At 46.5% G+C, this 25,895-nt stretch overlaps 2 protein-coding genes across 2 annotated transcripts; both read left to right on the top strand.

Annotated features, from left to right (window-relative positions):
* Positions 1 to 4,572: 4,572 nt before the first annotated feature.
* On the top strand, positions 4,573 to 6,572 carry LOC311359459 (uncharacterized protein). The gene is made up of 5 exons (XM_084479479.1): positions 4,573 to 4,764; positions 4,850 to 4,914; positions 5,058 to 5,353; positions 5,618 to 5,682; positions 6,323 to 6,572. The coding sequence occupies exons 3-5, from the start codon at positions 5,165 to 5,167 to the stop codon at positions 6,399 to 6,401; spliced, it is 333 nt and encodes a 110-aa protein (XP_084335605.1). The 5' UTR covers positions 4,573 to 4,764; positions 4,850 to 4,914; positions 5,058 to 5,164; the 3' UTR covers positions 6,402 to 6,572.
* Positions 6,573 to 9,532: 2,960 nt separating this feature from the next.
* On the top strand, positions 9,533 to 18,108 carry sycp2 (synaptonemal complex protein 2; the record flags this gene model as incomplete). The annotated part of the gene is given in 24 exon segments (XM_084479743.1): positions 9,533 to 9,556; positions 10,275 to 10,421; positions 10,822 to 10,950; positions 11,044 to 11,148; positions 11,390 to 11,414; positions 11,877 to 11,962; positions 12,140 to 12,234; positions 12,599 to 12,633; positions 12,714 to 12,856; positions 12,977 to 13,029; positions 13,201 to 13,246; positions 13,394 to 13,498; positions 14,151 to 14,211; positions 14,387 to 14,535; positions 14,881 to 14,955; positions 15,433 to 15,528; positions 15,686 to 15,794; positions 16,303 to 16,472; positions 16,704 to 16,770; positions 16,906 to 16,957; positions 17,049 to 17,128; positions 17,385 to 17,401; positions 17,403 to 17,842; positions 18,078 to 18,108. Coding segments are annotated over 24 exon segments (2,340 nt in total).
* Between the last annotated feature and the right edge of the window lie 7,787 nt (positions 18,109 to 25,895).

Here is a 25,895-nt window from a genome sequence, read left to right as displayed (position 1 = left end):
TGTATGTCGTCGTAAGCTGTTTTTAATTGAGTTAATTGATATTTTTCGCCGGGTGACGCGGCTGCAGATATTTATCAATGACCCCATGACGGAGTTGGCGGCGGATGACGTAGGGGGGCGGGGCCATGACGTCACACAATGACTCCGCACTCGGTTACCGTCGTAGTTATATGGGAAAAATAACTTATTTTAATAACTTATTTGGATTTATTGGATTAATCACTAATTAAAACACACACACACACACACACACACACACACACACACACACACAGTAAAACTAATCTCGTTGCTCTCCTTCACAGCTCAAGAAGAAGAAACAGAATCTGTGAGTATCACGATCGAACCACGAAGAAGAAGAAACTGCGAACTGTAAGTCACAACATTTTCTTTTAATGCTGTGGGCTGACAGCGTTTAGTTTGAACCGGTTCTCAGGCCCCGCCCCACGTAGGCCCTGCCCTGCCCCACGTAGGCCCTGCCCCGCCCCACGTATGCCCTGCCCCGACCCACGTAGGCCCTGCCCCGCCTCACGTAGGCCCCGCCCCCTCTCTGGCCCCGCCCCCTCTCTCTCTCTCTCTGGCCCCTCTCTCTCTCTCTCTCTCTCTCTCTGGCCCCTCTCTCTCTCTCTCTGGCCCCTCTCTCTCTCTCTCTCTCTCTCTTCTCTCTCTCTCTCTCTCTCTCTGGCCTCTCTCTCTCTCTCTCTCTCTCTCTCTCTCTCATCTCTCTCTCTCTCTCTCTCTCTCTCTCTCTCTCTCTCTCTCTCTCTCTCTCTCTCTCTCTCTCTCTCTCTCTCTCTCTCTCTCTCTCTCTCTCTCTCTGGCCTCTCTCTCTGGCCTCTCTTTCTCTCTCTCTCTCTGGCCTCTCTTTCTCTGGCCTCTCTTTCTCTCTTTCTCTCTGGCCTCTCTTTCTCTCTCTCTCTCTGCCCCCCCCCCCCCGTTCTCATGCCTCTCATTCGTCCCTAGAAGATACTTTATCCGTCCACTTTCCTACTAAATTCCTCATCATTGCATCACATCCCATGTGTGTCCTACTGATAAGGGTGTGTGACTGACTGACCAGAGATGCATGCGAGGGTTCTGCGCTGTTTGAGGCCTTCAGTTGTGTAGACGTTCCCCCTCAGGGGAACCTAGTGTTTAAGAGGCCGTCGTCACGTCAGTTACATGAACTGGAACGCCCTTCAGGATGGAGACAGGGACTCCTCAAGGAGACACACCAGGGGGCGAGATGTGAGGGCTGTCCCTCTCAGCAACTAGAACCCAACCTGGTTCCTGCACCTGAGAACCACGGAGCACGTTCCAACGTTTCCCTCCGTACGCTTTGAAGCCCTAGCCCCCCCCACCACTGGTCTCTCCATCAAACCCACCACTGGTTTCTCCTCTCAAAGACCTACAAACCCACCACTGGTTTCTCCTCTCAAAGACCTACAAACCCTCCACTGGTCTCTCGTCTCTGCGGGACGATTGCCTCCGTCCCCCCGTCGCCCCCGGTCGATCGAAAGGGAGTCGGGTTCAGATTCCCAAATCTGGAGAGGCGGAGATAGGCACCGAGAGGTGTCCAGTGCGGTAACGAAAACGACCCCGGAGAAGCTGGCGGGAGCTCCGGGAAGAGTTCTCTTTTCTTTGTGAAGGGCAGGGCGCAAAGACCTACAAACCCAGCACTGGTATCTCGTCTCTCAAAGACCTACAAACCCAGCACTGGTCTCTCAGTCAATCCCGCCACTGGTCTCGTCTCAAAGACCTACAAACCCAGCGCTGGTCTCTCTGTCAAAACCTCCGCTGGTTCTCTCCTCTCTCAAGGACCTAAAAACCCACCACTGGTCTCTCAAAGACCTACAAAACCTCCACTGGTCTCTCCGTCAAACCCAGCACTGGTCTCTCCGTCAATCCCGCCACTAGTCTCGTCTCAAAGACCTACAAACCCAGCGCTGGTCTCTCTGTCAAAACCTCCGCTGGTCTCTCCTCTCTCAAGGACCTAAAAACCCACCACTGGTCTCTCAAAGACCTACAAAACCTCCACTGGTCTCTCCGTCAAACCCAGCACTGGTCTCTCCGTCAAACCCTCCACTGGTCTCAAAGACCTACAAACCCAGCGCTGGTCTCTCCGTCAAACCCTCCACTTGTCTCGTCTCTCAAAGACCTACAAAGCCAACGCTGGTCTCTGTCAAAACCTCCACTGGTCTCTCCTCTCTCAAGGACCTAAAAACCCACCACTGGTCTCTCAAAGACCTACAAAACCTCCACTGGTCTCTCCGTCAAACCCAGCACTGGTCTCTCCGTCAATCCCGCCACTGGTCTCTCGTCTCTGCGGGACGATGGCCTCCGTCCCCCCGTCGCCCCCGGTCGATCGAAAGGGAGTCGGGTTCAGATTCCCAAATCTGGAGAGGCGGAGATAGGCACCGAGAGGTGTCCAGTGCGGTAACGAAAACGACCCCGGAGAAGCTGGCGGGAGCTCCGGGAAGAGTTCTCTTTTCTTTGTGAAGGGCAGGGCGCAAAGACCTACAAACCCAGCACTGGTATCTCGTCTCTCAAAGACCTACAAACCCAGCACTGGTCTCTCAGTCAATCCCGCCACTGGTCTCGTCTCAAAGACCTACAAACCCAGCGCTGGTCTCTCTGTCAAAACCTCCGCTGGTTCTCTCCTCTCTCAAGGACCTAAAAACCCACCACTGGTCTCTCAAAGACCTACAAAACCTCCACTGGTCTCTCCGTCAAACCCAGCACTGGTCTCTCCGTCAATCCCGCCACTAGTCTCGTCTCAAAGACCTACAAACCCAGCGCTGGTCTCTCTGTCAAAACCTCCGCTGGTCTCTCCTCTCTCAAGGACCTAAAAACCCACCACTGGTCTCTCAAAGACCTACAAAACCTCCACTGGTCTCTCCGTCAAACCCAGCACTGGTCTCTCCGTCAAACCCTCCACTGGTCTCAAAGACCTACAAACCCAGCGCTGGTCTCTCCGTCAAACCCTCCACTGGTCTCGTCTCTCAAAGACCTACAAAGCCAACGCTGGTCTCTGTCAAAACCTCCACTGGTCTCTCCTCTCTCAAGGACCTAAAAACCCACCACTGGTCTCTCAAAGACCTACAAAACCTCCACTGGTCTCTCCGTCAAACCCAGCACTGGTCTCTCCGTCAAACCCTCCACTGGTCTCAAAGACCTACAAAGCCAACGCTGGTCTCTGTCAAAACCTCCACTGGTCTCTCCTCTCTCAAAGACCTACAAACCCACCACTGGTCTCTCCTCTCTCAAGGCCTACAAACCCTCCACTGGTCTCTCCTCTTGTTTGGCTTTGTATTCCTTTGAGTATTGTCATTGTTTGTGTAAATACACAATCTAATAACTGAAAATAAAGAGGTGTGATCTTTAACCTGGTACTGGTCAATCTTTGCATGTCATGGGGTACTAAGTGTGAGGGGCAATCTTTGCATGGCATGGGGCACTACTTCATGTGAGGGGCAATATTTAACCTGGCATGGGGCACTAAGTGTGAGGGGTGATCTTTAACCTTGCATGTGGCACTAAGTGTGAGAGGGGCAATCGTTGCCCTGGCATGGGGCACTAAGTGTGAGAGGGGCAATCTTTAACCTGGTACTGGGCACCACATGTGAGGGGAAATTTTTCTACTTCTACTTGGCTTGTATTACCTGAACATTTTAATTTTCAGCTCTTCCTGAAACACCCTTGAGTGTCATTTGGTCGGATGTTTCTGATGACTCAAGTCTGTGGCCTAAATCAAAGAGGATAACAAAGTGGGTGTTCAATACAGCAAGAGCCTGGAGCGATCTAGCATTTGGATCTCAATTCGACCTTCTACACACTGGACAGGATGACTTGAGTGTCATGCAGCTTGGACTGTAGTGTGACTGAATCATGCAAACAATGGGAAGCGACAATGGCTACTTGGTACAATGGATGATGGACTAACGGCATTCCGAATGGACAGAATCGGATGAGAAACCAACCAACTAACTGAAGATGGAAGATGAAACATTCTGCAACGTGGCTTCCCTACCTAACCTCAACATGATGGACTGCTGGCAAGCCCTCTGGATCTCCTGTACTCCTGCCCTGAGATCCAAGTATTTCTCGGGCTGAATCGGAAACCATCTTGGAAACATCCCAACTAGCGTCCCTGTCGAGCTGCAGTTGTGCTCTTCTTCAGAAGAGGTGAAGAAAGCCTCACTGGGGCTTCAAGGTCTATGAAGAGGAACGTTGAAATGTGCGCCATGATTCTCTCCTGTAAGAGCTGTTGTATTTCTAGTCGCCGAGAGGGGGAGCCTCACAGCCTACCCTTTGGCGTTTCTCCTTGGGGAGTCCCTGTCACGGTCTTGACGGACGTTCCAGGTCATGTAACTGATGTCACGACAGCCTTTTGAAAACTTGGTTTCTCCTGAGGGGGAACCTCTACAGAACTGTAGGCATCAGATGGCACAGTATCCCAGCACGCATCTCTGGTCACTCAGATCACACCCTGATCAGTAAGGCAACACTCATGCGATGTGCATGCGATGTTTTAGAGTTGTTTTAGAGTAGTAAGGAAGTAGACAAAAGGCATGAGAACAAGTTTGTTATTTTGTACTGTTGTCAGCCTTGTTTATGGGTGGGAATTATTTGCTAAATGGGGGGGATATGAAATGTATAGTCAATTATTTGTACATGAACCAACAGCAACAAACTACTAGATCTGCTCAAGGTAAGTCTGTTGGCTGTATTTTGCAACAAGACGACCAAAGCACCCCAAGATCTCCATCGTCGTTCCAGCTCAAGGTAAGGGGCTCCTGCGGGGGGGTTGGTAGTTAGATTCGAGACCGTGATGTGCACGGGTCTATAAAGATGCTGTCTGACTTCACAGGATCTCCTGGACCAGGGTGGACCAGAGGCTGAGGACCAGCAGGTGACCAGATCCCACTGGACCAGGTATGGGTCACCAGGGTGGATAATAATAATAATAAATTATTATTATTATTATTATTATTATTATTATTATTATTATTATTATGTGGATGTGTCTAGTGCTTTTCTCGCACTTAATTATAATGTAGGGTAACGAGATCCCCTAGACCAGGCATGGGGTACCAGGCTGGACCAGAGGGTATCCAGATCCCCCTGGACCAGGAATGGGGCACCAGGCTGGACCAGAGGGTATCCAGATCCCCCTGGACCAGGAATGGGGCACCAGGCTGGACCAGAGGGTATCCAGATCCCCCTGGACCAGGAATGGGGCACCAGGCTGGACCAGAGGGTATCCAGATCCCCCTGGACCAGGAATGGGGCACCAGGCTGGACCAGAGGGTATCCAGATCCCCCTGGACCAGGAATGGGGCACCAGGCTGGACCGGAGGCTGTGGACCGAAGGGTAACCATAACCAAACACTTGACACCTGGAGGTTCTTTTTAATTATTTCAAACGATCGTAGAGGGTCTTCATTAGTTTTTCCAGATTTTTCATTCTGTGAATTTTAGCCAAAGCTGTGATTTGAAGTAATTAAGGTCACATCAGCTGCTACTACTATAGTTTATCCAGTGTACATCAAGGTGGACACTAAAACGTAACAGCTGGTCACACTCACACTTGGTAACGTAACATCACCCTTTTAATGTGTGTTTGTATTGTGAACAGATTAAGCTGACGACCCACCAGGAGCGAGACGAGGACTACGATGGGACTGCTCAAGTCTTTGGAAGGTTAATACGAACAGGTTTTTTTTACATCGTTTCACCACCAAGGCTATGCTGTTAAATTCACAATGTTTTACTATATTCCTGAATTACAAATTCCCAAGTGTGTGCATGTTTCATGTTGAAGTTTAAAATTTGATTGATTCAGCATTATTTAAACAAGGTGTCCAAAGAATAATAAACTACTACCACTGTTTCTAGTGTAGAATTCTCAAAACAAAAGTATTTTCTTCAACACATTATAAACTAAAAAAATTATGGAGGAGGAGCCACCTATCTGGAGGGAGACCCGGAATCTGGTTAGCCGCCTAGCTGGACATCGTTAGCCTCCTAGCATAATGGATATAGTTAGCTTCATAGCATAATGGATATCGTTAGCTTCATAGCATAATGGGTATTGTTAGCCTCATAGCATAATCAACATCGCTAGCCTCATAGAGTTATCTATATCATTAGCCTCATAGTATAATTGACATTGGTAGCCCCATAGTGTAATCAACATGGTAGCCTCATAGCGTAATTGACATGGGTAGCCTCATAGTGTAATCGACATTGGTAGCCTCATTGACATTGTTGGCCTATGGCTAGCAACATAGATTATGCTACGAGGCTAACGATTTGTGTTTTTCCTCTTGCAACATTTCAGTGACCCACTGACGGCGCCTCGTCGGAGCTGGACGGTGGAGACTTCAGATGCAACTTCTACCTCGCAGGACGTGACTTAAGTCACGGGTTGTCAAGGGTTCCTTCGCGGGTTCCTCATGGTTCAGTGTTAGGGACAGAGTTAGGGTCAGATGGTCTCACGATGAACCATTGTTTTTTTTTTAAAATCACATCCCAGAATTGTTTCACTGTGTGCACAGATGTTGAAATGTACTGATGTTTTATGATATAAAATCATTTAAAATGACCTGGTTGTGTGGCTTGTTGTATGGTAATTTTTATTATACACATGCATGTTACCCTAATGAGGTAAGGTTACCTCTCCCCTCCCCTATATCCTAACCTCCCCCTCTATACCCTGACCTCTGTCCTCCCCCCATACACCCTTACCTCCCCCCCCTCCTCTAACCCTAACCTCTTCCCTACCCTATACCCTAACCGCCCGCCTCCCTTACCCTCACCCCCAACCTTACCCTAATCCTCACCCTTATCCCTAACCCTAAACCTAACCTTAACCATAGCAGCGAATATCAAGCCAGTAAAAGCACGTCTGATATTAGCTAACTAGACAATCAGATGGACAGTGGCTATACAGTATTGCTAGTCTAGCTTTCCAACCCAATTTTGTGTAGCCCACCTTCGTGAAATGTGTGAAAAGGTCCTGCCACACTTACCTGACAACTGGAATGGGGTATTTTTTTGGATTACTGTTGAACTACTGTTCACCCGGCTATGAACTGAGACTTGATAAATCATATTATCAATATATAACATTTCTTGCCTTTTCTCTCTATAGTGTAACACTATATAGTACCATTGATACACTTAATACTAACCATCATGAAACGTATAGCAATACTAACCCACTCTATATATCTCTCTTCCCCCTTACCTCACTTGTGAGGTAAACCATTACCAGTCATTAGCCATCCTTGTATTTGGCCCTCATCGCACCTGAAGTCCCATCCCTATGACTGCCCTACCATCGCCTGTTGCTGTCCCCTTGACCGGATTCCTGGCCTGCGCTGCCTAGCGATCCACTACTGCCCTATGACCATTCCTAATCCCTATGACAATTCATCCCTACACTAGACTATTTGAACTTTCTGACACTAAATGGGATTCATGCATTATCATACTGGTAAGGTAACTATCCCACCTCTTTGTAACATACACCCCAGGTGGCTCTAAACACCATGTTCTATTCTCTACACCTAACTAACCTATTCATTTATCATGTATACAAACCTCACTGCCCTGTATGACCCTAGGCAGATGGGTCAGGCCCTCGGGTCGTGGATCTGCTCTAGGTTTCTTCCTATATGTATCTCCAATTCTAGGGAGTTTTTCCTCGCCCCTGTTACTCATGGGCTCTCTCTGAATGTTCAATACTCTGTAAAGCGCCGTGAGACGTGTAATGTTTTGGCACTCTATAAATAAAATTGAATTGAATGTTAACTTGTGTATAATTCCCAATTTTTATTGATATATTTGCACTTTTAATCTTGCTGAATTCTACAAGGCAAATATTAAGTTAAAACTTAGTTCCCCGGCCCCATTCGTCTTTGTAAGGAAATGTTCTATTTTGTCTAATTTTAGGCAAAGTATAAGACAATACTTTCTTAACAGTATAATTGGAACCATGAATAAATCGTTCAAGTAACAATATTGAAATACTAACATTGTTGGGTAAGACAGAATTAGGTTTTATTCTGAATCCAGTGAAACAGATTGGTGGTTTTAGCTGATATAAAAACTTTCAGGTGTTTATTTATGTCCAAGGTATTTGGCAGACGCTTTTATCCAAAGTGACATACATAAAAAATACATATAAAACAATCACTCTAAACATAGTTTAAGGGAAGAATACAACAGATACAGTCTATAAGTCCCTAAGATATCTAATGTATTCATACATTGTTTATGTAGGATATACGTATATGTATATATAACCTAATCATATTGTTTCTTCTACTTAAAAATAGCTGACCGTTTTTTTCCCCTTCTCTGGGATTATATTCCCAGTTTTGATCTCGGACGTCTGGTCACTTATAGCATATAAGAATATTCTATTACTGTTAAGCCAACTATGAATAATAAAACACGCCAAAACATGTGTCCTTTATCATAGCTACACGTATGACAAAAAACCGCGTGAAAATCAGTGGTATTCAGTGAGGTAAGATTAATTAAAAGCGCTAACAGTTCATTGCTCCTGCCAAATGAATTACACTGAGTGGAGCGGATCACCACTCCAAGATGGCGGCCCCGCGTCTCGTCAGCGCCAGTAGGCAGTAGCGGTCGATGCTGCGTCTACTTATGTCTATGGTTGCAACTCCCTATAATAAAGCGGCCAATGGGAAGCCGTCACCTGGTTGAGAAGTCAATGCCACGGCGCATGCGCAGGCGAACGATATTTCGCGCGCTCTGATCAAAAAAAGAAAAAGGACCGTGCCAATTGCGTTTATCAATCCGATTAAAACTCTTCGTTTTGAAAAAATCGTGAGTATGCGATCGTGAGTATTCGTTTTCAATGTAAAATACTTGATTTTGTGGAATCGTATCAAAAGTTATGAATAAAATTGAACAAAAACAACCTTTTAGTATATCGATTAGCAAAAGTCAACCGCTAGCAGCAGCTTCGAGTTAGCATCATCCCGATAACGATTACGGCGAGAGACGATTCAATCCTCTGATTATGAATGAGTTATCTTTCATAACCATGTACCTTAAGAGCAGCCAGATATACAACCGGTTACTGGCATTTGTGCCTTCTTCGATCAGACTTTTAAATGAGACTGCCTGAGGCAGTAGGAACCATGGCGATGATAGTTATGGGATGTGTGCAGTATGGGGGGAGGGGGGGGGTTGTCTGTTCTGTAAAACGATGTTCAGTCTGTTGTGTGTTTATTTATACTGTATGTCTGTACTGTGCTGTGTTTTTTATTGTGCTCTGTATGCAGCTGAGTCCAAGAAAAATTGCCATTTGGGACATTAAAGAAAATATCAATCAAAATCAATCAATCAATCTGTTACTAAGCCGGGACATTAAAGTATATATCAATCAAAATCAATCAATCAATCTGTTACTAAGCCGGTGTTTCCTTCATCCTGCAGTGAGCTTGAGGACTGAGGCTTCAGCAGCAGTGGGTGACTGGTGATAGAGTTAACAACACAACCTTCATGTTTGGCCATGGCGTCTGGCCAGGATGAACAGGTGAGGTCATCAGCTGGTCAATAATGGATTAAGATGATTAAGAGATTCAAGATTGTTTATCGTCATATACACAACAATTACGGAAGCAGTCGCTGGCAATGAAATTCTTATGTCTCAGGCTCCTTAAACAGTGCAATAAAAAGAAAAGTATAAGAGAAACAAATAAGAGAGCTGAGACCTAATAAACCAAAAAAAACTACAGTACTGGACATGAATAATTACGATAAAATAAATATATAATAATAACTAATGTATAGATAGATGCAGCATAAAATAACAGTAGTGAAATTTAAATGTAAACTTTTTTATACAGATGTCGACTGTAAAGTGGCATAGTGGTGAGCTAAGTAGTTCATTAGCTCAGCAGTCTTATGGCCTGTGGGATGAAACTGTCACGTGCATGGCAGTGCGAGCGCCCTGCACGGTCGCAGTCTTCCGAGCTCCTCCAAGACATTGCTTTTTTATCATTATTTTGTTGTTATTTCTTAGTACTTTTATAACATGTACCAGTGCTATCATACAGTATGATATGACCATTTTTTTTTATATTTTTGCATTGTTAAAGAGAAGCTTGGGACACAAACATTTCATTGCCAGCTACGACTTCTTTGCCTCATGTTGTGCATTTGACAATAACATAACTTGACTTGACATGGATCCTATCGAATACAATGTGTTTGAGGTGAGTGTGGGAATTGAACCCGAGCCCTGTTTGTAGGAGCTGTTGGAGAAGCTGGTGGATGACTCGCTGAGGAGCTGCCGCTACCAGCGTCTGGATCAGTTTCTGGAGGAGGATCCATCCCAACGCACTGCCATAAAATGTTCCAAACAGTTCCTCTTCAAAGTGGACAAACTTGTAAACAGGGTAGGAAAAAAAACGTTTTACAACCACAGCCCTATTATGTTTTTTTTTTTTTAATGAATCATTTAACCAGGTAAAAGGCTCATTGAGATTTAAAATCTCTTTTCCAAGAGAGATCTGGCCAGGAGAGCATCATAAAACAAACAAATACATTAAGGTTTCGTACAAACAAAAGCACACTATTTTCACACAATTCAAATACAGCTTGGGATTTCATGGTTAGGGAATTAGACACAGGTAAAATTTCCACTGCTTCCATATTATTGGTCCTTTAGTAATGAGCCAAAGGCATCAAATGAAATAAATTCTGAGAATTGTATGTCTTTCTGGAGGGCGTTCCTTTTTGTATGCGATATTAAAATGCTGCTTGCGAGTACATTCATGCTGTCTTTCTTGTATGCAGTGTTTGGATCGCAAGGATGCCAAACATGCAAGTCTGTGTCTCACCATCCTCTACAAGTGTGGCAAGAAATTATCCTTTCCTGGGGGCCTAGGACCTTCTGGAATCATCGCTCAAGGCATTGTCAAGAAGATAAGGATTTTAAAATGAAATGCATAAATGTTATATATTTAATACACACAAGTACACACATTAACATGTTTTGTGTCATTTTTTTGGATGTACATGGTTGATTGGTTTGAGAAATGCAGGCAGCTATGGATCCAGGGAGGCCCACAGAGAGATGAGGCCCTGCTTAACCTTGCTGAAGACTTCTTTGATTCATTGATGGTAAGCTTGTACCACGCACTTACTCATCTAAAGGGTTTACAAATAGTAATAGTAGAAGCCATCGTAATGGAAAAATACATTGGCATATTGTCAATGTTGGAGAGAAACGGTTATATATAATTGGTGTAAACACAATCATCTTTTTTCAAATATAGATTTATATAATTTCAGCTTCATCACCAAATGTAAAAGGTCGGACATTTAATCTCTTTCCCTCTCTCACTCTATCTTGCTCTCATAGGCTGTCCATGAAATAAGCAAAGAGGGTACGTTTTCACTCTTGACAAGTTGATGCTTTGATTAATGTTTGTCACTCTTTTATACAATGCTTGTGTTGTTCTTTTTGAAACCTAACGGCATCCTAGAACAATCATTGAAACATCCCATTTCCAACAGCAACAAATATAAATATTCCTTTCAACACAGTTGATATTAGTAGCAAAGATGGAGGGGTATATTTCTCATTTGCATATTTAATGAGTCACACCAGTCATTTTGAAAACAAAATGTTTGATATTACTTACAGCCACCAAATAGTCCTTCACACCTTTAGTATTATTTAGTTACATGATGTTTGGAAACTGCTTGACTGTTTTGAGTTATGAGTCCCTTTTGCCCTCTCAATATCTCAAAATCTGTCCTATTTTCTAGGACAGATTTAATGATCTTATTATTTAATGTGGAGAATTGTGTTGTTTACAGTATGATATGTTTATACGATTTCACAGCAACATATCAAGTCACAGATATCTTCCTGCATCCAATTGGCCAGTTGGCTGCACACCCGACAGTCTACATACTGATAAAAAAAGAGGTATGACATAAATATATATATAGTATAAAAACTTTTTTATAAATATATATTTTTATGTTTGTTGTAGTAAGTCAAGATGGGTCCTGGGTATTTTAGTAGGTATGATCCCCTAAACAATGATAATGTTATGTGATAATATGAATAACGATATCATCATTAATAATACTATCTCCACAGGCTATCAGAAAACTCAACATGGTCCTGGACAAAATGCCAGAAGAACTGAAAAAGGAGAAGAAGATATTTTCCTCACAGGAAGCTTCAGATGTGATGTAGGTTCTGTAAACTGTATCACACTAACATATACATAGTGTTCTCTATCATACACCACAATTAACATAGCGAGTTGCTTTGTAACCGGAAGGTTGCTAGTTCGATGTCCCTGAGCGAGACACCTCACCATAACTGCTCCCGACGAGCTGGCTGTGGCCTTGCATGGTTGGCACCGCCATCGGTGTGTGAATGTGTGAATGGACCTTTATAAATCGCGTTTGAATTAAAGCGTCTGCTGAATGCCCTAAATGTAAATGTAATATGTAATGGGGATCGAACCCGAAACCTTACGGCTGGGATTGGAACATAAACAAGCTCATTTGTATTTCCTTTGCTCTCTCTCTTTTCTTGCTTCCTAACCAGGACCAAGCTGGCTGGCCAGATATTGGAGGGTGGTGGTAAGTGTTGCCCTGTGTTGCTCAGATTTCAGACCTTACCTTGATTCTACGGGCCCACATGACCTGTGTGCCTATGTCAGATTATGACTTCCAGACGGCCCTGATGGAGGCGCTGTGCAGAATGGCCACTCCGGCACAGCGAAGGGCGATGGTTCACCGCTGGTTTAGCATGGACTATGTGGCCAAGGCTTTCATCGCAATAAGAGACTCTGAGTTTGAAACGGTACAAATCAATGCACATACCGTTAGGAACAGAGTACCCCTCTTCTATGCTTTTAAATGATGGAAATACTTTCTAACATTTGATTTGTATTTTTTTCATGATTCAATTGTGTGATTTTAGGACTGTCGCACCTTTCTGAATCTGGTGAATGGAATGCAGGGAGACAATAGAAGGTAAGCATAACGGTTTTATTGAAACACATTTCTCAACCGTATACGTTTTCAAGTTTTTAATTTTTCTGAATCAGCAATGCTAGTCAGCAGTAGAAATTATATTAGAAATTAAATTTAGAAATGAAATTAACATTTTCAGCTGTCTAAAGTTTTTGTTGCCTCTGTTCGCAGAGTGTACTCCTACCCCTGTTTAGAGGCTTTCCTGGATAAACATGAGGTCAGTGTCAATGAATCAAAACCGGAAAAACCCTTCTTATGCACCCTGGTGAACCTCAGCTAGATGTATTCATGTTACATGAGCCGGACGTTACATGGTTCACTTCAACGTTAGCCTGTGTTTCTCTAACGAGTGGACATGTTGTAGCTGCTGATGCCCTCTGATGAGCAGCTGGAGGAGTTCTGGATCGACTTCAACCTGGGAAGCCAGAGTCTCTCCTTCTACTTTGCCCTGGCCGACGAGGAGGCCAAGGTAGCTCAAAGAGGTCCATCCAGGAGACTACATGGCTGGTGGAACTGACCATCTTCATTCATGGCCCCACCTGTTATGGACACTTGAGCCGTGTCCTGTCTGGTTTGGATAAAGACTGTTAGGATATGTTCTAGGGGTGGGAAAAATAATTGATTCTTCGATGCATCGCGATTCTCTCTAGAACAATTCTGTCTCGATGCAGATAAGTTAATAATCAGAATTTTTATAATAAATAATAATACCTTTAATTAAATTTGTTTGCCTGCTGCAACATTCTGTTCGCCTGCTGCAGAGCGCTACAGAAAACTCCTTTCTGCCTGCGGGTTCTCTGCGCAGAGAACCGACTTTACTTCTAATATAAAATATTAGATAAGGTAATTCATCTGTTGATTGTCTTTAATGATCATCACAAAAGTAGTAAGTGATAAACAAACTCTGAGTAGCAAACTCGGATATATATATATATTTTTTTGAAAATCACGCATTGGAAATGTACAAAAAATACATAGAGATACATCGAGATGCATCGATAATCGTTTTAGAATCGAATCGTTGACCTCTGAATCTGAATCAAATCGAATTGTGAGGTGCCAAGAGATTCCCACCCCTAATATGTTCATCACATTACACATTGGTGTCCATTCTTGTGTAGGAGGGCCAGTGGGATACCATCTGCATCACGGAGAGTGAAGTCCACAGCTACGCCATCAGAGGTAACACACTAATAATTAAACTAATAATAGTCTTTAATGAGACGAAAAAACAAAGTCACGAACATTCCCGCCTTCTCCTTCACTGCTCTCTGACGCGTGGAGGTTGCTCGTTCTCACGCCACACACCACAGGTACGTGCACATGTCTAATCGGGCCCGCTGCTGTGTTTTCCCAGAGGAGGCCACGTGCCACGTCCTCAGGCTGAGGCTGTGCGAGGTCGTGTGTGTGGGCGAGGTGGAGGGCACCTGCCTCACCGTCCGCTTCAGCCCCGCCCTGGACATCCTGCACGCCGTCCGCGCCGTCTACGGCCACAGCAAGAACAAAGTAGCCGCCTCCTTCTTCCATCACAGCACCTGAGATCAGCGCATTCCATCAGCGTGTATCGATATTCATCTCTATGCTGCGTGTTCATCAGTTGAGCTCAAGGGGATGGTTCTCACCTAGGCACAGCCTGTGTCGACTCGTTATCGATCTCCTTGTAACATCCAAAAACAACCAAGAAAACGATCAACAGCATTCCTGCTGTGGTGTCGCCTGGGGTTCTAGAGAGTGTGTGTGTGTTTGCCGCCAACGGCAGACAACAAGTCCTGTGGTTCCAATGTTGATCCTAACTCATTAACATCCCTCTGCCTCCTCCCCCCCCCCCTCCCCGTTCCTCTTGTCGGTCAGGGCTTTGTCGGCAAGAGCAGCACTTCAGTGGTGAAGACAACCATTAAGATCCTCATGGAAGATAGCTGCTCTCAGGTAAACACCGGCCTGCCGTCAGTCAGCTCCGCCACGCACTCCGCAGACGGCGGGCTGAGATAGCATCTGAAGGATGACTCAAGCCCCGCACTCTGCAACACGGGCACAATTACATTTACATTTAGGGCATTTAGCAGACGCTTTTATCCAAAGCGACCGTGAGTCAACCATGCAAGGCTCGTCAGGGGCAGTTAGGGTTAAGTGCTCAGGGATACATCGACACTAGGAGGAGCCGGGGATCAAACTAGCAACCTTCCAGTTACAAGTCAACCTGCTCTACCTCCTGAGATAAGCCGACCCCGACAACAATCCAACCACATTTGAGTGTCTGGAGTTAAGTTATGTTTACCGATGTCGCACATCATTCTAATGTGTTATTCATGTCATGAAGTATGCTCTCCAGTTCTGACACCCAAGCCCCATTTACCTTTAAGTGCTGTCAATCATGCGTGTGTATGTTGGCGTGAATTCTTGCAGCCCGCTGTTCCGGAGAGCCAGGTGTCTCTGCCAACAGACACAAGAGACGGAAATGTTGAACCGAGCTGGTTGGCTCCCCCTGCTGTACCTGTTCAGGTGAGCAAGTGAAACCGATATATATATTCTGTACAGAGATCAACCATTCTCATACTCGTCATAATTTTGGAGATATTTATTCATTAATAATTCGACAATGTAGACTGTTTAGGTTAGATAAGACACTCACAGCCAGGCATTGTTACGGTCCATCTAGCTGATAACTCCAGCCAGGAGGAGGGTCTCTGAGTCCAGCACCTTCATCAATGGCAGCGCAGGTGCGAGTGTCCACGATTCCAGCCCCTACCCGGTGGTCCTGCCTGCAAGTATGTGCCACTTAACTCTGTCTCGACGATTAGTGCAACCCTCCAAATGTTGTTGTCTGACAGGTAGTGACTGGGCTTTTTTTCGACTGTTTTTATTTCACTCATTGGACCGTTTCAGGCTGAACAGAATGTTCTTGACAATTTTCTTCCACGATTATTACCAACTTGACTCTGTGACAGGGGACAGAATGGAAGTGTGTGTGTGTGTGTGTGTGTGTGTGTGTGTGTGTGTGTGTGTGTGTGTGTGTGTGTGTGTGTGTGTGTGTGTGTGTGTGTGTGTGTGTGTGTGTGTGTGTGTGTTTTTATAGATTCTCCAACCGGCATAAGCACTCTGTGACTGACATGTTAATTTCCCCCTCCCTTTTCCCTCTCATAAAACCCTTTCTGCAGCCCAATTTTCCATAAACGTCCATTGCATTGTAAAACACGCACTAAAAACAGTCAATTTGTTCCTTTTCCCCCATATATCCAAACGTCAAGTGTGTCTGTAACCCATTCTGTCTGCCAGACACACCGGGCAGAGTGAGGGGGAAGCCAGCTCTTCAGATGGTGCGGAGTGGTGAGAGGCCTGGACCCTACCACCCCGGAGAGTCCAACGCCGCCACCAGAACCCCTTCCAGCCACCGCACCACCCCCAGCGTCAGGACGGAGAACCAGAGGAACCAGACCGAACACTTGGTAGACCTCTGATACATTAGCCAGCGCATGAGAAGAACCAATGAACTCCACTAAAGACAGCATATTGGTTCAGTCATGGTACCATCTCAGTATCCTATTTCCCCTGCCCCAGAGAGACACTGGCCCTTTCTTTGTTGGTATTTGGCCGACGCTACTGCTGGCAGTTCAGACTGTTCAGTCATCTTGTCGGCTCACCTCAGAGTGGTTTGTGTTTGTCTTGCTGCCCCGCAGGTCACCCCGTCAGAGAGATCAATCCAGAAGGTGAAGGGTGCGCAGGAGGAAGACCTAGAGCTTCTGGGTACCGACTCATTTTTAGTTCATCCGCTCCGGGCTCAGTATCCTTGTTTTTCTCCCCTATTGTTTACCCCCACCGACCAATCAAATGACCTCTATAGCCGGCGCCTGTGTGCTCATCTTTCCTTTGTGTTTACAGAGAACAGCTATGTGCCTGACTCCCAGCCTGTCACCAAGTCAAGGGGAAGCACGTAAGCACTGGCCAAGAACCGTTCCAATAGCTACAGTCTCCCCAGCAACACTGTCGACTCAAACTGTGTGTGTGTGTGTGTGTTTTTATAGATTCTCCAACCGGCATAAGCACTCTGTGACTGACATGCTAATGATGCCCATACAGAGAAACAAACGTCCCTCAAGACCAGGTGAGAAAAAGCCAAACATACATCACTGTCTAAGAAAAGAAACAAAAAATAACAGTCCAGTCGTCTAGCCAACGTGCTTTTCTCGTGACAACCAGAACACAAACCAAAGTCTGACAGCGGCTTCAAAGGTCAAACAAAGTTGTCTTTGACATTTATAATTGTTGTTTCTCTTTGACACCCATTTGACGTTCAGTTCCCACTTTAGCGTCTCTCTCCCTCTCTGGGTACTTCAAACGTTTGTTTCCCCCTTTTGCAGAATCGGAGGCCAGTACGGGGAGGCAGCTGGAGCCCCCGCCCTCCGCGGAGAGGGCCTTGGGCTCGGATACCGAGCTCCTCAGCCACAAGAGGCTGCACTTGGAGCTCAGCCAGCGCCTGCAGGAGGTCATCAACCAGATCAGCCTGGACTCGGAGGGCGAGGAGCCCGCCGGCCTCCGGGGGAAGCGGCCGTCCGCCCACAGGGGAGGTCCTCAGATGGAGAGAGAGCCGGCAGCCCGATGCCCTACCTCCATCGGAGCTACCGCAGTGGCTCCGCCCCCGCGGAGGGCAGACACGCCGGGATTGGCCAATAGGAAGCGGCAAGGCCAGAGTGCCCCCGAGCCGGAGGTTGCTAAGGAGACCAGCGCCGCACGCAAGGCCGTCCCTGCTAAAGTCCTGCAGGACAGAACCCTCAACCCCAAGGTTACATCTGCTGGAACGGTCTCTGGCAAAGAGAAGGTACAGCTGCAGCATACTGCCTTATGCTATGAGTAGAGGGTCATGGCTCTGACTTTACAACCTCACGTGTCCATACCTTCACGGTTGATATGTTGTTTGCTTTTACTCTGTGTGTGTGTGTGTGTGTGTGTGTGTGTGTGTGTGTGTGTGTGTGTGTGTGTGTGTGTGTGTGTGTGTGTGTGTGTGTGTGTGTGTGGGCGTGCGGGCGTGCGTGTGTGTGTGTGTGTGTATCCAGAAGGATGCAGAGCTGGCGGACAGCATGGTGAAGCTCATCTCCAGCAGGTACAACAGCACCACGGCCAGCACCTCCAAGGCCCCCTCCGCAGAGCGCCCCGTGGTCACCTCGGACAGACCCCCCCTGAGCTGGGCTCCACCGTCGTTCAACAAGTACGTTGTGTCGGACAGAACTTTGGGTTACTTAAGATAATGTTTACATGAAAATAAAGGTACTTTATTTTTCGACTTTTTCCCACCTGGACCAAGTTGTCCTTCTGTTATTGGCAGTTCTGCGTGACACAGTGGCTGAGGATACTCTTCACTGTGCTTCTGTCAAAGTCAACTAGGAGCATAGAGGGGAGTTTGGCCAGTTGAAGTTCCTGAACTCTAGTCCATTATGCTTTTAATGGCTTTCCAAATGGTGCGGGGATTGTTCTGAAAGTGCCCCTCAATGCACTGCTTCTATCTGCCCTAAGCTCCTCTCAGTTCCTTCTTCAGTTCTTTCCACGCACTCCGTCTCCTTTCCTGAAGGTAGAACCTTATACCCCGAGCAGAGAGCGGACATTTCTGTCCAACCATGGATTTTGGATTGGGAACACCTTGATGGTTTTGGTGGTTAGTACTTTTTAGTACTAACCACTAACCTTGGTACTTTAGTACCAAGACAGATGAGGTGTCTAAGTTCTGTGAAGTGCAAACACTTCACAGTCTGTGTCTTCAAAACAGTCTTGCAGCAGTGAGTTGGCTTCCTCCCTCTGGACTTGGACAGTTTTAAGAGCTGGACCAACTGTTTCTAAAGATGAGAGTTCCATTGCACCATTGAGATGTGGTCTGATAAACCAAGTTGTGGGCTTTGCCTGCTGCAAGGAGGTTTGTGTAAACTTGGGAAATCAACATTTCTGTGGAGTGGGGCCAGTTTGACTTCAGTTCTGTGTGATTAAAGTATCCTCCAACAGCCACAGTCCCCTCTGGGTGTGCATTCAGCTGTTTATTTATTGCACAATGCAGTTTCTCCAGGCCTATGTTGGCGTCAGGGTGGTTGGGTGCGGGTTAGCCTGTAGCCTTGCTCATAGGCCAGCTCTCTTGCCCTGCTTTTGCTCTGTCTTCGCCTCCGTCACCACTCAGATGGGAGGATGAGGATTCTGCTGGGCTCAACAGGCTGCAGGATCTCAAGGGGAACAGAGTTTAGACCTCCAATATTAAGCTTGTTCGAAGTGTAAACGGGCCTTGAGTGCTTGAACTCGAGAACTTAACACACACACGATAACTGAAACACGGCAATTTGATTGGGAGCACTAAGCAGCAAATCATGACTCCAAGAATCTAAATCTAATTGAACGGTGAGAAACCAATAGATTTACACCCCTAACACGCACCCACGCACACACATTGTGAGAAACAGTCATGCAACATATTCACTCAATAACCTGTCAATCTCAGGTTTGAGGGAGAAAAAAAACCAGATTGCTCACTCAATCATCAACCTCCTCAGCTTCTTCTCCCACCACAGCAAAGGGATCTTGCTTGTGTTTTTCAGGTCGATCTTTGAGAGGAGCTGGTTGCCCTCCACTCAGGTAAGTGCTGTCATGTGAGGTGAAGACGGCATTAACCTAGGTTGATTAGTGTTAGTGTGTGGGACTGTAAGGTTATTGTGTTCTGCTGTAGAAAGACGCACGGAAAGCTACAGGCTTCAACAAGTCCTACTGCAACCCCATGAAGCATTCTACAGGGAGCAGGTACGGTGGTGAATAGGAGTTTTTGGATGTCTACGGCTTCATTCACAGTGCAAAGACCAAAGTTGTCATCCGGATCTATTGCTCCTGTCCAACGTTTTTCTTTTGGCTGTTCACATTATGTTTTAAATGTGGCCAATGTCAGATTCCAGTGTGATCTATTCCCGTTCCAAACTAACCCGCATGCACAAAATAACAATAAGTCACAGAGAGACTCTTGCCAGTTCAGAATTGTGACAAATGCCGGTCTAGGTCACGTTAATCACGTAAATGTTGCATGAATGAATTCTAACATGATCCATTGGTCACATTGCCGAAAATCTGACCTATCAAATCAAATTCAATGGGATTCAATGGGATAAAAAGTACTGTTCACACTGTTCTTATAAATCGGATCTGAGTCACATATAAGCAAAACATTTTGCAAGCACTTTTGTTTGCAGTGTGAATGAGGCCTTAATGTCTTAACAATCATAACAATGTTTTTAAACACATTCCGGCTAATCTCATGTTGTCTTGAACAGAGGCGACATTTTCGTATTCAGGGACGATGGATCATCACATATTGGGGTGAATAACTCTTAAACTTTCCAAACTATGTTGGTTAAAATAAAAACTCCCTCAATGGACTAATGGTTGTTTGTTTATACTGTATAGGGAAAACCCAGTGAATCATCTGCCTTGGAGAGCAGGTGAGAGCTAGCCTAACAAGGAATCAGTGATCATCCATCCAAAAGAATCAGTGAATCATCTGTAACAACACAATTGTATCTCCAACGCCGCTGCCCCTTTGTTTTCCAGCAGTAGCATGCTTGGCCCTCGCTCCCTCTCCAGTAAAAAAGCACCGCTAGAACCTAAGGTAAACCATATAAGTTAACTTGACATACCCTGTTAATCCACTACTACTTGTTACAGGCTTACCACGTCTGTCATACATATGTTTAGAGAACTATCAGAAGGATTGTATTTTTTCTTAATTATACATTCACTGAATATACCTTACATTCTTAATAAAAGCACAATTTTATAGATTTTATTATATAATATATATTTCAAAATGTAGTTTTGTTTTTTGAACTGACCGCAAGGGGACAGCTTTGGTTTAGTCATTGGAAGTCAGTGGTTCTGATAAGGTACCTATGTACCTTACTGCGTCCTGGTCCAAGTGCCTTCACCGCCGCCCCCTGTACTCTGCAGGCGAAGCGCTACGTCACGAAGCACCTGTTCAGCGACACAGACACAGACCACACCAGGACCGACGTCAGCTGGCTGAGGGACTCCAGCCGAAAGCCCAAACCCAAAGTCACCGACTACACCAGGAAGGCCCCCGCCAAGACCACCGCTCGGGCCCCTGACTCTACCTGTAGGCTGTCCCCTGAACACACTGTGTCTATATAGTATATGTATGTGTGTATGCGTATATGTATGTGTGTAGATCTATATGTATACATGTATGTAAAACATATATATATATATATATGTATACATGTATGTATATAATGTATAACCTTTATTTAGACAGAGCTCACACACTGCACACTCGCTCCACTGAATAAACAGTGTCTATACAAGACATACAAATATCAGAAAATAACATTATATCTTTCTCCGTTAAAGAGTTGGAGTTCTTTGTGTACACTGAATAAAAGCAGATGTTTAATCCACAGATGAATCCCCAGATCTACCCCTTCCATCGCCTAAAAGGGACAACGTCAGACCAATTCAGGTAAGTCGTTATTAGTGTACTTTTTTAACGATTATTTTCAATCATTTAGTGTGCTCAGTCTAAGTTGCACTACCCCAGTCGGCCACACGGTGTCACTGTTTCATTAGAAGAGGCCTCCGGTGAAGGCTGCAGGGGAGCGGCCAGAGATGCAGTCCGCTGTCCCAAGCAGAGCAGCACCAGCAGCAGGCAGGAGGCCCCAGAGAGCCGCGGCAACACACGGCAAGAGCTACAGGGACCCAGACACCGATGACAGCCTTTCTGAGATGGAGCAGCCTCCCGCTGCCAAGGCAAGGAGTCTACCGCCACCCTGTTATACATTGGCAAGGGACCAATCGCATTGAGACTGACATTTTCACAATCCAGGCCCTTACAATTGAAGCTCTGATCAATTAAAGCATACAATAAAAGCATAGATATAGATTTACTGCAAAAAAGTGCTGCACAACCATTGTCTCCCCCCCCCCCCCCCCTATTAAAAATAACTATTCACCCATCAATGAAGACCTCAGAACGAATCTGTCCAGTACACAAGATCAGCCTGCTAGGCTTTCTATTCATATCCCCTTCTGAAAGGAGAAGCTAGGCCTGGGATGAATAGCGTTGCATCCGTTTATTAGACAGATTACTCTGTAAGATGTTGCATCGTGTTCCATGTCCTATCTCATGTTTCCTCTGCCCCCCCCTCCCCACCCACCACCCGGTAGAAGCACCCATCTGTTGAGCAGCAGGCAAAGAGAGAGCAGGCGAGTGAGGTGGCAGAAAGGAAAAAAAGAACAAGCCTACCTTTCAAACCGACTAATCAGAAAGTAGAGCGCCATGGTCGTGACAGCCACCCAGACAAAGAGTTCCCTGCACCCTCCAAGGTAAAGGTCCCCTGCTCTCCCTTAGACCACTCACTGTTGGCCATGTAGTCTGACACAGTTACCTAGCAGTGAAATGAAACGATACAGTAGCTGAACACCGGTACATTACAGGCTCAAAGGGTACAGCACAAATACAATTATCTAATACCAAAAACCTGGTTTCAATGAAAAAGGATTTAACATGCAACAATTACTGTCTTTAGTTCTTTGCTGTTGCGATAATGGTTGAGAGCTGTCTAAAATGTAGCACTTGAAACACTTGAATTAATTAATTGTATGTGCTCAAATGATTATTGCACTTTTTGGGTTGAATCTGCATGATTGAAAGCACTTATTTTCAGTTGCTTTTGACAAAAGCGTCAGTTAAATAAATGTAAGGTTAAATCATGCATTCAGTATCCTATTATCCTGACAAAAGTATTGATTTCATTTTCATTTCTCATTCATTTCTCATGGCAGAAATGCACCACAGGCAGGCGAGTCCAGAGTGTGGAGACTGACGTCATCAAACCTAGTGAAGCCAAGCGGACCTCCAGTGCCTTCACAAAGCAGCTCCCCAAGACCTACCAGGGATCCCACATCCAGTCTGAGGTGGACCCGTCCCCTGGTCCCCAGGTGGGGGCCCCGGCCGTCACCTTACACATGAACCACTGCTCTGTCTACATATGTGTATAGTGTCTACATCTTCGAAGTAGCAGGTCGAAGGCATCCTGCAAACATCGGGTTTCGAAACCCAGAACTCTTTGTCTCGGGAGTCGAACGCCCAAAGTAACCCCTGCGGCTGTTCCAATGATCCGTCAATGCAAACATAAATAATCTAGAGGGTCGGCCGTTGAATGTTCAGCTGATGCTCAGTGTCTTTAAAGTTCCCATGACATGCCACCAGGTGTGGTGTGATTAGCCGTTACCAGCCGTTTTGAAAGTCTTATGATATCACAAGTGGGCGTGTCCACCTAGATGTGTGCTGGATAGATCAGTCTACCAGCCTACCAGCCTACCCAGTAGGACTGTAGCAAACGTTGATCCATCACACATCTAGGTGGACAGGCCCACCTGCGATGTCATAACAGACAGATTTTCAAAACGGATTGTAACGGCTAATCACACCACACCTGGCGGCATGTCATGGGACCTTTGATTAAACCCCAACGCTGCGCTGCCTGTGTCCAGAAGCAGGCGGGGGAGAGAGCCTTCCAGGGAGGGGGTGAGACGCAGAGAGGAGGGCCGGGGCTGCGGCCCAACGAACAGATGAGTGTCCAGAAGGCCTCTTGGACCTCCCGCTCGCCCTACCCTCCTGCCGTTGAGAAGATGAGATGTAAGAGTCCCGGAGACACTCTGTGTGTGTCCGGACATCCGTGACCGTCACTTTTTGATGTTCGCCGCCGCCCAACCATCTGTCTGAGCGGCTCATCTGGCGGTTTGTCCGGTGTCACAGGGTCTGCAGGGATCACTTTGTGCCAATAGGTCGGACTTGATCGTAACAATCCGCTTACATGCGCCACGTGCCATAATGACTCCATTTTTTAATATATATTATAGATGTGAGCCGTTTTTTAAAAGACTGGAGATGACTGCTGCATCAGCAGCCTGACTGACCTCTTTACCGCCATATGAGACGACATGCTGACAGTTTTTTTAAGCTGCTTTCATGTGCCACATGCCACAATAACCCTGTTTGGCAAAGTACAACATAAAACCACCTATAAAAAAAAGCTGTTGCATGGACTGACCTTGGACCACTTTGGCAACACAATCTGAGGAGGGGGGCGTTAGCCCTCCATGTACGCCCGCCGCTGGAGGCCAGCTGTCTCAACATCTGTGTGCTTGTTCTGTCCATCCCCCCTCCCAGCTGCAACGACGATGACCCCAGCACCGGCCATCTCCCCCCTCACCCCTCTCCTCAGCCCCCTGGGGTCCCTTCGCCCCACCCGCCCCGACGCCCCGCACCACCTGGCCGGCCGGGGCGGCCCCCGGGAGCCCGCACCCATAACGCCGCGCCCCGTCGCCGCCGGCAAGGGGGGCGTCCCCCCCGGCGGGCCGAGGAAGAGGGGCTCGGCCCTGGCTCTTCCCCTCCGCTTCCTGCCGCCGCACCCCCACAGCGAGACCCCTGTAGGTCGCCCGGCCGCACAGCGGGGCCTCGGGAAAGGCTGTGTGAGCGAGGTAGGAACCTGCTGGTCTAGGGGTCTCTCTCCCGGGCCCCTTGGCTGGGCTCCATGTGTTGTGAGTCTGGATACGCATTAACATATATATATACATGTCACATAGAAGGTTTTGTTCCGTTTAATTTCTGTAATGCATCTTAATCATTAGTTATTAGTGACTCATTACGCAGTAATGTAGTAAGTAGGCAGGAGGCTTCGGAATCCAAAGAAGCAAATAACAGGCTGTGCAACTGTGTGAGGCGAACGGACTGACTCTGTGTACCCCTGCTGTGTGGGGGCCGTGAGTGGGAGGGGTTCTGGGAGTGTCAGTAGTAAGATGAGACATGCATAAACAAACAGTGCTACGGGGCTGGCCTGCATTTTTATTTGTATAATATATCAGTGATAGGACATGATTTTATTGATGACATTATGGAAATCAACACCTCTGTGTCTTTTACTGGGCTCCTCCAGACAAGGACGCACGCTGGTGGTGTTCAAAGCCAGGTTATTGTGAGGTTTGCAGACAATGAGACGTGAGGACGGTGCTATGTTCCCATGCAGCAGATCTCTCCTTGAGTGTGTGGTTTAACCCGTGCACACTTGTTGCACATCAATGTGCAACAGGTGTGCAGCCTCACCCAAGCCCAGAGTCCAATCGGTCTGACTCGGGCCAGGTGAGGCTGCTTGAACCAGCTATCATCCACACACACTCCACAGTTACATATTGCAACTAAAGAGGGATGTTAAAACGCAAAGGTTGTTTGATTGACGCGTGACCCATTTCGGAAATAGCGGCCCTGATTCAGCCCGTCTCTCTCATTTTGACGCACTGTGTAAAATCGTCATGAATTAACCATCGGCAAACGATGATGACCATGATGATTAGATCATGGCTGGCCAATTTTCCTCCGTCTTTTATACGCTAATCACTCTCTTTTGTGCCCTCTCTCTCTCTCTCTCTCTCTCTCTCTCTCTCCCCCCCCCTGTCCTCTGGATGTCTACAGCTGAGTCCCATCAGACGCCCGCTGCTCTCCGTCCCACGTTCCCCCCTGTCCCTCTGCTCCCAGGCCTCCCAGCCCATGCTCACCTCCACGGCCCTGGACGCAGACAAGTCCCCGGCTCCTTGCCCTCCTTCCCTCTCCCTGGCCCCCGGGGACGGCCCGCACGACCACGGCTTCCATTACGGATCCAGCAAGGAGTCGTCGGTGTACTGTCCGACTCTGTCCTCCGTCAGGTCATCCATGGGGGTCTTCAAAGTGGAGGTCAACACCAGTACAATACTGGAGGTAGGGGCCGATTTTGGTTGATGAACTGGTTTGGTGTTTAGTGAACACTGATCTAACTTTTTACTCTCAATCCATGAACCCAAGT

The sequence above is a fragment of the Micromesistius poutassou genome, assembly GCF_964030765.1.
Source record: "Micromesistius poutassou genome assembly, chromosome: 15".
NCBI lineage: Eukaryota > Metazoa > Chordata > Actinopteri > Gadiformes > Gadidae > Micromesistius > Micromesistius poutassou.
Note: the sequence above shows the minus strand (reverse complement) of the source record. Positions and strands in the feature narration are given on the sequence as shown.